The sequence below is a fragment of the Acinonyx jubatus genome, chromosome B3 (assembly GCF_027475565.1).
Source record: "Acinonyx jubatus isolate Ajub_Pintada_27869175 chromosome B3, VMU_Ajub_asm_v1.0, whole genome shotgun sequence".
NCBI lineage: Eukaryota > Metazoa > Chordata > Mammalia > Carnivora > Felidae > Acinonyx > Acinonyx jubatus.
The window spans coordinates 68,612,724-68,626,540 of record NC_069386.1 but is presented as its reverse complement, the minus strand read 5'-3'; the positions used below and the strand labels follow the sequence as shown (position 1 = coordinate 68,626,540).

General features: G+C 36.8%; 1 protein-coding gene across 1 annotated transcript; it reads right to left on the bottom strand.

Annotated features, from left to right (window-relative positions):
* Positions 1 to 7,878: 7,878 nt before the first annotated feature.
* On the bottom strand, positions 7,879 to 8,817 carry LOC128316205 (olfactory receptor 4F3/4F16/4F29-like). The gene has a single exon (XM_053225138.1). It carries the CDS (start codon positions 8,815 to 8,817, stop codon positions 7,879 to 7,881), a length of 939 nt encoding a protein of 312 aa, XP_053081113.1.
* Positions 8,818 to 13,817: the final 5,000 nt, after the last annotated feature.

Here is a 13,817-nt window from a genome sequence, read left to right as displayed (position 1 = left end):
CTGATGACACATCCTGTAGTTCAGCAGTGTTATCATTCAAAGGAGTGGTGCCCCATCCAGCATGGTAACTGCACCACAGGAGGTCATTCCACTCCTCTAGCAGTGATGGAGCTTGTAGGTAGACTGATGAGTACCATATGTATGTGAGTTTAGTATTACACTTCATTTGCTCTAACATGTGTTCCCGGGTTAAGATACAGTGTTGTATAGATATAGTAATAATAAGGCATCCTATAAATCTGCAAATGACTAGGCTGTCAGACATGTTGAGAATGTATCACTCAAGAGTTTGATCAGAGAAGTGGAACCACTATGAGTGATTTAAAATAAGGGGTTTCTTGGGGTGCCTGGGTGGTTCAGTCGCATAAGTGTCTGACTCTTGATTTCAGGTCAGGTCATGATCTCACAGTTCATGGGATCAAACCCCACATGGGGCTCTGCACTGACAGCACAGAGCCTGCTTGGGGCTCTCGTTCTATCTCTCTCTACCCTTCCCCCACTCATGCTCTTTCTCTCTCTCTGTCTCTCAAAAATACAATAGGGGATTTTCTATGGGGATTAGATATTTATGCAATGTGAAAACTGCTAAGCAGTCTTAATTTACTGTTAAGGTAAATTTGTTGCCACTGAATGTCATGCTGGGCCTGAAGCCGGCAGAAACAGCAGTCTGAAAGGGAAAATGAACAGGATGTGAGGAATATCAAGGACAAACTTGAACCCTGTCTCTCACTGTTTCCAATTTTGATGATGCAGGTGACCTGAATAAACTGATGCCCTTCATTATAAAGATTCATTTTCATATGGCCCAGGACTTGGAGAAACTAAAGATGGAGATCCAGTAGGAGCTAAAGGAGCCACAGGCCTAGGTTATTGTCCCACACTAGCAAGGTAAGCCAGCAACATGTGTGAGCTATAATGTTACTCATCCTATACTGTCCTTTAGACCAAAGATGTCTGCTATTTCGCTTCCACTTTGCAAATCTCAAAGTTTTCTTGTGGTGAACTCTAACATGGAAACATACATGGAAGGGAATTCTGGAAACACAGTTCTGCTTTAGCTAAGTTGACAGAGTATGAAGCCATGCCAACAGACTAATAAGTCAAATCCATTGTGAAATATGTATCTATTCCTGCTAGGATAAATCACTGCGTCCACAATAAAAAGAAATCCAATGTATTCAGTGTGCCACCGGGCAACTAGCTAATCCCCCCAAGGAATGGTGCCAAATTGATATCAGCCATTGGCAGGTTGGGACCCAACAATGGTAGTAAGATAGATCGCTTTGTTGAAGGGAGGTCCGTGGAAGTGAATCCATGCATAGCCTCCATTTCTGTTACCATAACCATTTTGCACATGAGCCCAGTGAGCAGGCACTGGAGTGGTTAGAGGCAGAGGCTAGCTGAAATCTACTGGATGGGTATCTAATCCAACTAATAATTAAGAGTCTTCACTAAAATGGATATCCTCTACTAGCTTTTATGTGAAAGTGTCTTCATTACATATAGGATTTAATTAACCAAATCTAGCAGTCCCTTTACAACACTCCAGGTAGGTCAATACATTAATATCTGAATACATCTATAAATAAACCCTACCTGATTTTGTCTCACATTTTGTCTTTTTCAGCCTAATAATCTTAGAATTCACTCACATACATGTTCCCCAGACTTTTGCCTATATTGGCAAGATCCTACAATTCTTTTAGTGCAAAACTATATATTATCAGAACATTCCTTGTATTTGTCTCTCAGAATATTTTGGAACCTAACTCTTGTAATGGTCTTAGACACAACAGTTCCAGGTAAAGCCAAAAATTTATTTTTATTCAAGGAAATACTGTTCACTCAATCTTCAATGAAGATATTTCTCTTTGAGGAAAAAGGGTAAGGAGTTGGGAAATCAAGTGACTGTGAAATTTCAAGTGACTGTGACATTTGCTTGTATATGGATTATAGCTTTACCTTTCACTTAACTTCATTTCATTCAAGCACAAGTGATAATTTGAGTAATTATGTAATTGATAAATTGAGTAAATATATCTTCCTTGTCTGGGGGTATATGTCACATATGATCAAAATCCCATAGGGGAGGCTGGGTAGCTCAGTCGGTTAAGTATCTGACTTTAACTCAGGTCATGATCTCCTGATTTCATGTGTCGGGCCCCATGTTAGGCTCTGTGCTGATATCTCGGTTTCTGTTTCTGATTCTGTTTCTCCCTCTCTCTGCCCCTCCCCTGCTCTCTCACTCTCTCTCTCTCTCAAAAATAAACATTAAAAAAATTTAAGAAAAAAGTCCCATATCCCCCTGACAAGATATACAGGTAGTCCTCTATGTGAGCCAACCATTCCCCATATCCCACTGTGAGGGGCTGTTTCCTGGGACTTCTCTTTATACAACTACTTGTATTAGGGTTCCACCAAGAAAAAATGTCTCACTCAAATGGAATAAATGGGGAAAATATAATGTACAAGGGAGTCAGCAGTATTAAAGAAAACCAGCAAAAAATGTTAAAGTATCCAGGACTTGTAACTCTAGGATGCCATTGCTATCCCTAAAGCTGATAGGCAATGGGCGGGAACACTACCATAAACCAAAGAAAGAGCTATAGCAATAGAATAAGGCCACCAACAAGAGCTGAGAGCTTTGGTGGAGGAATGCAGTAATTGTTGACACAAAGTTCAGAAGGGAGGAAACTGAGGGAAACCCTGGTTTCACTCTTCATGTCCTCCACATCCTGGCAGTAGCCTCCATTAGCTATTAGCATCCTGGCTATAGCCTCCATTAGCAGAAGCCAAAGGGCAGGGCCACTGGTTAATGCAGTCCCTAAAGTTCAGTTTTACAGGGCACAGAGCAGAGTTGACAGAGTGAAAATTAGATACGCAAAGACAATTAGAGAATAGCTATCACACAGTTTAACATTTTCACATATGTGAACATCTGGGTTTTACCAAATGTTTGTTTTTACAAAGTAATAACAAATATTGTTATGTATGTTCTTATGTATGTGTCCAAGTGGTTCCAAAGTATAGGTAATGAGAAATGGAGTTTCAAGGAAATATTTTATGCACAGTTTCACTTTTAATATATACTGTTGTGTTCCTTGACCACGTGGAAGTCCTAAGACCACAACTATTTAATTGATGAGCAGAAAGAATACGTTCAGATGTTTAGTAATATGAGAGACTTATCAATTAGGAAAAGGATAAATTATATTAACAATGCACAGAGTTTATTGATGCGGTCCTTTCTGCTGGGTTGGTGGACTCATGACCCATAAGAAGTGGAAATACCAGATCAGAGAAGCATTGGGTGTTATCATTATAGGGCTTGAATCCTTTATGAACCCAGAAAAATGTACCAACATCTTAGCCAGTAAGCCTACATTCTAACTTCCCTATCACTTGGACCTTGTTTCCAGATTTTAAGACTGGAATCTTTGTGCCACAAAGCTGGGGAAATTTCTACATATGTACCACACCACATATGGGCTTTCAGCCTAGAGAATCTATTTAATTTTAATTTCCCTAATTAATAATGAAGTTCAGTATTATTCATAATGTTACTTTATTTTAAACTTTTAAAATATTTTAAAATGTAAACTGCTTCTATGTCTTGTATATCAAATACTTACATCAGTTAGGGTCTCACCAGGAGAAAATTCCATATTAAAATGGAGTAAATGAGGAAAATGTAACTTAAAAATGTTTTGTAAATAAGAGGTAATCTGACTCTAGCTTTTCCCCTCGGGTTTGTCTCTTAAAAGAGCTGAAGTGGTCACAGTGCCTCAGCTCATTTATATAACACCGGCACAAATCAGAATCATGGAACTGATGAAATCAAGACCTTAAGGATCATTGACAGTGGATGCAGTCTGTCAGAAATGTATTCTATCAAAACCTGATTGGAACCAGTTTACCCCCTTGTGGTTCCCTCATTAGTAACTTCTATAAATAATTGACACACATCACTTTATATGAGTTATGTTTTTAACTTTTTAAAAATTGTACTTTGACCGCTCTCAAGGTTCCATCAAGACATCCAAGTGGACTCACTTTCTGGAACCAATAAAGTGGTTCCCAAGGAATGCTCCTCATGGGATGTTAAGCCAGGTATATCTCTTCTTGATTTGTATAATGAATCCCAACCAGCACTGAAACATTACCTTCACTGACACTCTGATCTTAATTTTGCTTTTCTGCTTTGGTAGTTTTTATTTGTTTATTGTTGTTTCTTGGCCAAATTTGGTTCCAGTCCTTGTTTGTAGAAGGTTGATAGATTATTTTTCGTTGGTTGCAACAGAGAATGGGAATTTAGTTTCATGATCTGATCATCTGGTAATCTCTATTGGGATAGTAAGGACCTATTCTCTACCAGATGAGAGATGAAAGATAAAATTTGGTTAGTTGGCTTTTTTTTTTTTAATTTGTTTATCTCCATTTTTTTTCAATCTGTTAGTCTTGTTTCCATTGGATGTAGAATTTTTCTCATTTCCAGTAGGAATAGAAAAAAAGTTCCATTAGATATATAGTATGAGATTTTGTGTATCAATATATGCTTTTAATTTTTTAGTAAACCTGAGCCTTGATCAATAGCTGAAATTATAGAACTGACCCAGTAGTTTTATATGTGACTATGTTTCTATAATTGAGGAGCCTTTTCCTCTCATTTTATGATTGTGAAATATTTTTCTACTCGAAGGATATGTTAATAAGTTAAATATAAATGCCTTCTAAAGGAGTTATGTTAGCATTGCTTGTGGAGATTAATAAGTGGTGTCTTAAGTCTACTATTCCCCAAATCCCAAAAAGATAAAGACAGCTGAATTTCTACTGTTTCATATATGCCATGTTTTTCAGAGAAAAATTCTCATAGAAATTATGGCTCTGAACACTTTTTTGTATCTCAGACCATTTTTATATGAGAATCCAAATACAAATAATCAAAATAAATTTTTGAACACATACTGGTTTGATAAGATGCTTTTTAAATAGCTGTGGTCTTTTGTGATTTTATCAGAATGAAGCATAAAGGAAGCATTTAAAATTATTGGAAATGTAAAATCAGGTGTTCAGTCATTTGGGAATACAGTTTTATAATGAGTCTACTGAAATATAATTTCTTTTTTTTTATTTTTTTTAACGTTTATTTACTTTTGAGACAGAGAGAGAGAGAGAGAGCATGAACAGGGGAGGGTCAAAGAAAGAGGGAGACACAGAATCTGAAACAGGCTCCAGGCTCTGAGCTGTCAGCACAGAGCCCGACGCGGGGCTCGAACCCACGCACCGCGAGATCATGACCTGAGCTGAAGTCGGACGCTCAACCGACTGAGCCACCCAGGCGCCCCTGAAATATAATTTCTAAGATCCTTAGTTGTTTTAAGATTTTGGTTTAGTGTTAGTAAAGTAATTAGTGGGTATTCAGTGGGCAATTTTTAAATGAGATTGAATATTAAAACATTTGTCATGGAGTGTGTGTGTGTTGCTTTACTCATACCTTTATAAGGATATATCTTTGGATCATGTTAGTAAATGTGTTCATTTTTACTACACTAATAATAATGTTTATTACCTTTAACAATGTGTAACTGGATGCTTGGGACAATAGGAGATTAGATTTTGAGCATTCCTGAGCCTTATTAGTCTACTAAAATAATAATATATGACAGACAATTGTCAGTTACCCACAAGTTAACAGACTCATCTCATTGATCAAATTTTAGTCGGGCTCCTCGGAGCACTCTTCTCCATTAGGCTTCAACATGGAGCCCATCCTTGCTGGGCTTGCACAGGCCAATTATAACTAGAATCCTGGTAAGTCAGTTTAGAGAAAACTCCTCACCTTTGAGAGCTAGTCAAATTTCTAAACCCCTGCTCTAAATATCTGATCACTCTGGCTTGCCTCTAGCAAGAATCCTGTTAGGTCAGTTTAACAAGAAGTCTCCCTATGCTTAATATCTCCTCTTAGTAATTTCTGTCCACCAACCACCCCTCCGCATCTGTTCTTCGGCTATAAACCCCCACTTGTTCTAATTGTTTTGGAAGGTAAGTCTGGTTCTATACTGAGGTCTCTTTTCCCCTATTTTAAATGTTCCTTGTTAAAACCAGTTTTTCCCACTTAAACTATTGTCAGGCTCTGGGTTTTTTTTAGTAGAATACTGTCTGTGAAACCAAAGTTAATTACTTAAAGTCATAAAATAGATGATTAAGACTGTATGAGAAGTATGGGATGTCTGGATGGCTCAGTTGGATAAGCATCTGACTCTTGATTTTGGCTCAGGACATGATCTCATGATTCATAAGAATGAACCTCACATCGGGCTCTGCACTGACAACGCGAAACCTGCTTGCAATTCTCTCTCTCTCTCTCTCTCTCTCTCTGCCCCTACCCTGCTTGCACACACCCTCTCCCTCAAAATAAGTAAACATTTTTTAAAAGACTTATATGAGAAGTAATCATAGCCAAAAAATATGGTTGATTTGCAAGGTAATAGGATCTGGTTTTGTTTATCCAGTGGGGGAAATGGATAAATTTATTCTAAGATAGAATGTCTGGTTATTCCAGAATCTGAAAGAGGAAGACACAACCATTGTAGATTAAAAAAAAAAACATAGAAGATTCAGGAAGTAAATTCTATTTGCCTTGGTTTCATATATTTTTTAAATAATGAGACTGAAAATAAACAATGATATATGTTAATATTTTGGCAACTTGCAAAGATCAGCTTTAAATGGTTTGTTTTTTAAAACAGGAATGCTTTATGACCAAGTACTATATTGAAACACAGCTAGACTTGGTTTCTCTCTGTTACATGGATCTGACAAATTTCTTTTGGTATATTCATTCTACTCTTGACTAAAGGTAGTAAATGTTATTCTTTACCTTCCGTGTAATCTTCCAATTTAGCAGAGATCCTTTAGCTCATAATACTAACTTTTTGTGTCTTGTCTTTTGGGTTTTTTTCAAGTTTTATTTAAATTCTAGTTAGTTAACATGAATGGTAAAATTGGTTTTAGAAGTAGGATTTAGTGATCAACTAAAGTGCTCAACATGACAAGGGTCCTCATTGATACCCATCACCCATTTAGCCCATTCCCCACCCACTTTCCTCCATCAACCCTCAGTTTGTTTTCTAAAGTTAAGAGTCTCTTATGGTTTCCTTCCTTCTCTCCTTTTTTGTTCTTTCCCCTATATTCATGTGTTTTATTTCTTAAATTCCATAAATGAGTGAAATCATATGGTATTAGTCTTTCTCTGATTTTTGTATCTTACACTGACTTTATATGCTCCATCATTTTTAAAAACATAGTTGCCAATGAAAGAGCTTAAATTCTTTCTACTGTTTATTTTAAATATATTTTTGTTCTGATTAATAAGTGGCTGTGCTATAACCATTCTCATTCTCAGAACCCCTACTACCTATCCCGCTATTGTGAGTTGTTTTGTGTTTACCAAATATGTAAGTTGAAAGCCTAACCACCAATACCTGTGAATGTGACTGTGTTTGGAAATAGTCCCTGCAGATATAGGTAAGATGAAGTCATACTAAATTAAGGTGGATTGGGAAATAACTCCCCCTGTTGTGAAGGCCTTAAGGAAGTATGCCTCCTTATATTTCTAAAAATTACTTCATATAAATATTATTCCTTAGGAATTTAGATTTGAGATTACTATAATCATTGTTTTAAAAATACTTCCTCTGTAACTATCTCTTTTTCAAAAGTAAATGTCCCTCCCTCCTGAGTGAAAGAGAAAAATAGACTCAGTACCAGTGTGTATAATCAAAGCAAGGTAAAACAAACAAGAGCTTCTCCCTGAGTTTGACCATCAATAATGGACATCAGTAATCAACAAGGGCTCTTCACAACATCAGACATTCCTTAAGAGATCTTCCTGTAATTCACTAGCTGTCTGCATACTCTCCTCATTGCCACCTGCATCTCTTGGTTCCTGAATGTATAGATGACTGGATTTAGGAAAGGAGTGAGAATAGCATCAAAGATGGCCAGAAACTTATCCAGGTGTATGGAGGGAGATGGCCATGTATAAAAAAAAATCAAAGGACCAAAGAACAAGAATACCACAGTGATGTGAGCTGACAGTGTGGACAGAGCCTTGGATGAACCAGCTGAAGAGTGTTTCTGAACAGTGAGAATGATGATGATGTAGGAAATGATCAGTATGAGGAAGGAGCCAACAGAGATGAATCCACTGTTGGCTGTGACCATAAACTCTAGTCGGTCGGTGTCCGTGCAGGCAAGTTTGATGAACCGAGGAAGGTCACAGTAAAAGCTGTCCAACACATTAGGACCACAGAAGGGTAAGTTTACCACAAACGCCAGTTGAACCATGGAGTGGATGAGGCCAGTCATCCAGGCAGCCACTAAAAAGAAGAGGCACATTCTTGGGCTCATGATGGTCAGATAGTGGAGAGGCTTACATATGGCAACATATCTGTCAAAGGCCATGGCGATGAGCAGCACCATCTCCACACCACCAATGACGTGGATAAAGAAGATTTGAGCGATGCAGCCACCAAAGGAGATGACCTTACGCTTTCTAAAAAGATCATAAATCATCTTGGGAGAAGTGACAGAAGAGACTCCCAGGTCAATGAAGGAGAGGTTGGCCAGCAGAAAGTACATGGGGGAGTGTAAGTGAGGGTCAGAGGTCACAGTGAGCATAATGAGGGAGTTTCCCATCATGCTTGCCACATAAAACGTGGAGGAGAACACAAAGAGGAGAAGTTGGATCTCCCAGGAATCGGTGAGTCCCAGGAACACAAACTCTGACACCACAGAGTGATTCGTTCCATCCATTGGCGTTGTTGGCACAACTACCTGAAGAAGGACAATAGGAGAAAATGTAAATGATGATAATTATGTTAATATATTAGGAGAGGTGGCCACAATTATGAAAGCCTGTTTCTACTTTAGCATTAGAACTGACCTAATATGTTCATGGCCTCTAGAATGTGATTACCCAGAAAAATCAGTGGCTGTCGTGTGGAGCTGCTCTCTACCACCAAGTTGTCTCTGCATTTGATACCCTCTGCTTCCTCCCAGGGTTGGTGCTGCAATTACTCATGAGATATAAGATAGTCAACATGAGCCAAAGCTTTTTATTTTGGGTCCCAAACTAATACAATCTGGCCCCAGTCACACAGAACTAATCACTATTGCAATCCCTTCCAAGTCTGTAGAACTTCATCTGACACACAGACCCTTCTTCTCTTCCATCCCAGTCCCCACCTCTGGGAACATATTCATCTTTAATATTACTGAAATGTTAACCACATCCACAGAATCTTGCTTTATTAGTAGTAGCACTTAGTTTACTATCCCTTGTTTATAGTGAACTGAGAACAATCATAATTCACCCATTCAACTATGAGCTTCTTGAAAGAAGGAATTATGACTTATTCATAGTTGGATTCCTGAAGCAGTGGAAAATGTCCGCAGAGTGGGGCTGGTCTATGAACTGTATGTTATCAATTAATATCATATTCCAAAATTTTTGAGTATTTAGAAATTTCTCTAGATATTTGATATTAGAGTGATACCCAAGTTTCTAATTGTGTATTTTATAAAAGTGTTAGTCCATTAGAAAAAAATTGAGGGGCGCCTGGCTGGTACATTCAGAGGAGCATGTGATTCTTGATCTCATGACCCTGAGATTATTGGGTGTAGAGATTACTTAAATAAATATTTTTTATAGAAAAAAAGATAAAAGCTTAAACTTCAACACAAGTAATTCAAGCAACACTGCCTTAGTACACTTTATACTTGATGTGAAAAGCTTAAAACTATGAAATGGATCATAATGTAGTGGAAATAATTTTATGAAATCTCTAAACTAATTACATTATAGTATAATTATTTTATTTAGAGATACAGCATGGTTTAGTAGAAAGAATGTGGGTTTTGGATTTTGATTTCGAAAATTTATACAAATGTTCAACAACTGGGGGCACCTGGGTGCTCAGTTTAGGAGTTCAACTCTTGATTTCAACTCAAGTCATTATCCCAGGGTAATGGGATCGAGCCCTGCAATGGGCTCCATGCTCTCTCTCTCTCTCCCTCTCTCAAGCCCTCTGCCCCTCTCCCCTGCTCGCACTCTCTCAAAAAAAACAAAAACAAAAACAAAAAGAAAACAAAAACAAAAAAACATGCTCACGACTAATAGGTTGATCTTGGGCAAGTTACTTAAAGTCTTTGAGCTTCAGTATTCATTTATGAAACAGCAATTAGTAAAATAATTAATGTATCTTAATCATATGGCTATGTTAAGTATTCAGCAATGCTAAGTTTACTTCTCTTTATTTCACTTGCCCATAACAGCACTCAACGAACGCCTGAGACATGATGAATGAATGAATGAATGAATGAATGAATGAGAAAATAAAATACTGTTGACCAATAGGGAGCATCAAACTTCCATATCATAAAATATATTATATTTCAATAATTAATTAATAATATAGTAATCACATTCTCTTAGTGGCAAAAAAATAAACTATCTTATACAAATGCAGTTGATTTGCTCTCAAAGAACACTGTTTCTTAATAGTACTTACCATGAAGGTAAATTATTATTTGTTTAATTTATCCTTTCCAAAATGGGCTGCAAGCCCCATGAAGTTATGGATCACATCTGTCTTATTCAACCCAATGTATGAAAAATTCAGAATCACTCCAGATACATAACAAAGGCAAATAAATATTTGCTGAAAGGGTGAATAAAATGTACTTGTTTGGGTTAGAGACTGTCCGTAAGGGTAAAGAAAGAAATTCAGGAAAGTGAAAATTTTGTCTGAAGAAAAAAACAAAGTAGGAATATAACTAAAAGGAAACATTCAGTGAAGTCAAAGAGACTGAAACCAGTGAAGTCAACTTTGGGACATACTGATAAAGTGAATATTTCCAATTTAGGAAAGTCTCTAGTCATTATAGATCAGAAAATAAATACCCCAATATGTTAAATTACTTGACCAAAACCATAAATTTACTTAGTGTTAGAGCCTGTATTAGAACCTAGGTCTACTGACTCCAAGATCACCCCTTTTTCCAATTCCCTGCTTTCTTTCATTTATCTGTGACTTACTGAGGATACAGCCTGAGCAAAAACATGTGGCAGGGTGATGGTAGATATTGTTGGAGGAAAGATGAGCCCTTCATAGCTGATGACTTCCCTTTATTCTCATGCTGGTAAGTGGTACCTCAGTCTCCATGATTAATCATCCCTGACAACTGTCTATCAACAAATTAATGTACCTCAGTGTCTTGGAAGGCTTGGCTGTTTTCTAAAGCATTTGTTCTTATTCTAATTGTTCAGGCAAATACTCTTACTTTGAACAAATGTTTTTTGGATGAACTCATGATATAAAATGCTAGTTTAACCTGTTCCACTCAACCTTTTCTTCCCTGGAGGGGCTGAGACCCTTGAACAGGGTCCATCATGAGTGAACTACTTAGAAGGTGCCATAATGTTGTCTGTATTCAAGTTCTACCTCCTTCATGAAATCACTCTTGACTCCTCCAACCTGGGTAGCTTTCTGTTCATAGGGTTTCATTTTAACTTCACAAATGAACTATAGGACCACTCTACCTATAATATTTCTTCACAAACCCACAGTACCTACAATAATGCTTGGGGACATAATAGGTCTTCTGTAAAAAGCTTGAGTGTCTCTTTTGAGTCCAAGTGTGATTAAAGTTGAGTCCAAGTGATTAAAGTTGATCATTAATCTCAATGTAGATGTTGGGACTCCAGACTTCATCTGCAACTTCATGTTAAATGTAGGTTTTGGGTTTTTTGTTTGTTTTAATATTTAATTATTTATTCTGAGAGAGAGTGTGTGCACACAAGTGGGGAAGGGCAGAGAGAGAAAGAGAGAATCCCAAGCAGACTCTGCACTCAATGTGGGGCTCAATCTCACCAACTGTGAGATCATGACCTAAGCCAAAGCAAGAGTTGGACACTTAATCCACTCAGCCACCCAGGCACCCCAATTATAGGCTCTGTTTATGATTGCATCATTCTTTGAATTCATCTCTGTTTTAGCTCTTAAATTTTATAAGGATTATTTCTATTACTTTTTAAAGAAGCTACATGGGATAATGAAATAGGCCACAATATCTGAAAAACAGTATTTCACATTTTGTCACCTAATAACTTGGTGACCTTGAATAACATTTCATCTGAGCCCTTTCCCATCTGCAAAATGGAGAAAATTAATATCTTATAGAACTGAGCATATGAGAAAATATATGTCACCAAATCTAGATAATTCTTTCTCTTTAATGCCTGTGGTAATGGAAATAACCTATATGTCCATAGTGAGGTCATATATAAGCAAATTCTTGTAAATTAATACAATTGAATGAATTATTTGGAAAATAAGTGAATGAATCAGCTATATATTTGTCACCATGGAAAAATCTCAAAAATGTAACATTGAATGAAAAAATAAAATTATAAAATCATATATATAAAGTGAAATAATTTTTTAATTCCAAAAACCCTCAATAATTATTACATATTAAATATAAATATATAGGTAGTAGAAGTGTAAAAGTTTGAAAAAGAAGGATATCTACCTAACAACTTCAGAATAGTGTTTTTCTCTGGGGAGGGAAAGGGAGAAATCTGACAACGTGAGTGATTTCAGTTGCTTTTGTAATGATTTACTACTCAAAAGAAATCTGATAAAACAGATGTTTCTTGCTAAATCTTGAAGCTATATGCCAATCATACAGTTTTGAGTACTTTTCAAAGCGTTGAAGTATGTTTCACAATTTCATTTTTAATTTAATACATCTGCCATGTATTTGCTTCTTTCTCTTCTCACTGCCCCTCCTTTCAACAGTTATCACTAGATCTACCACACTGCCTCATCAAGATCCTCTCCTTCAAATGTTTCTGCTCCTCCAATAAAAATCTATCTGCTCTCAACCCTGGCCATAGTACTAATAGTATTTCATGAGTCCTCTTTTGCCTCTGGGTGACCCACAGACTCCTAATAAAGCATTCAAACTTGTCTGGAGTCTGGGCCTTTCCAACCTCATTTTCTATGTCATTTTCTTACATCCATTCTTGTACCCTATGATCCAGCAATATCTATTTATTATGTGACAATGCCACATAATACATATGCCCCCAAGCCTTCAAATATACTGGTTCTTCTTTAACTTACCTTCCACCATTTCCACCCACTGCTCTTCTTTCTGGAACACAATCCATACTTCAAAGTAAACCACGCTATAATGTTTATTTATACTCCTTTCCCCATCACCTCTTCACACATTAAGCAGATATATACCATTCTTGTCCATGTTCCCACTCATAGCACTTTATTCAGGCCCCTAAGCATCATTCACCACCTTACATTACAGTTAGTTTTATATGTAAATGGATTGAGGGGAGGAATTGTGTTTATCCTTTTTTGTAATCTTAACTGCTAACACATGTTAAAATAAAAAAAGATGGGGAGAAATACTAAAGATATTGCCTCTGTCAAAATTGGCTAATGGTTCCAATGATGTGAAAATATGACCTAGACATAATAAAGATGGCCTTCAACATGGGAAAATCAGATTGCAATTGAAATAGTAATAGGTATAGCAGCTTTATATTTGTAATATCACGATTCAACAAACATAGAAAGGATAAAACTGGATGATTTTAAAAACATGAAAATATGCCTGATGAAAAGACTGGGAAGAGTTCTGAAGAGACAGAAGAAAATAGAAAATGGATTATAAAGGTTGAAAAAGAATTAAGGAAAAATAAAAAATGATATCAAACTTAACACTAAAAT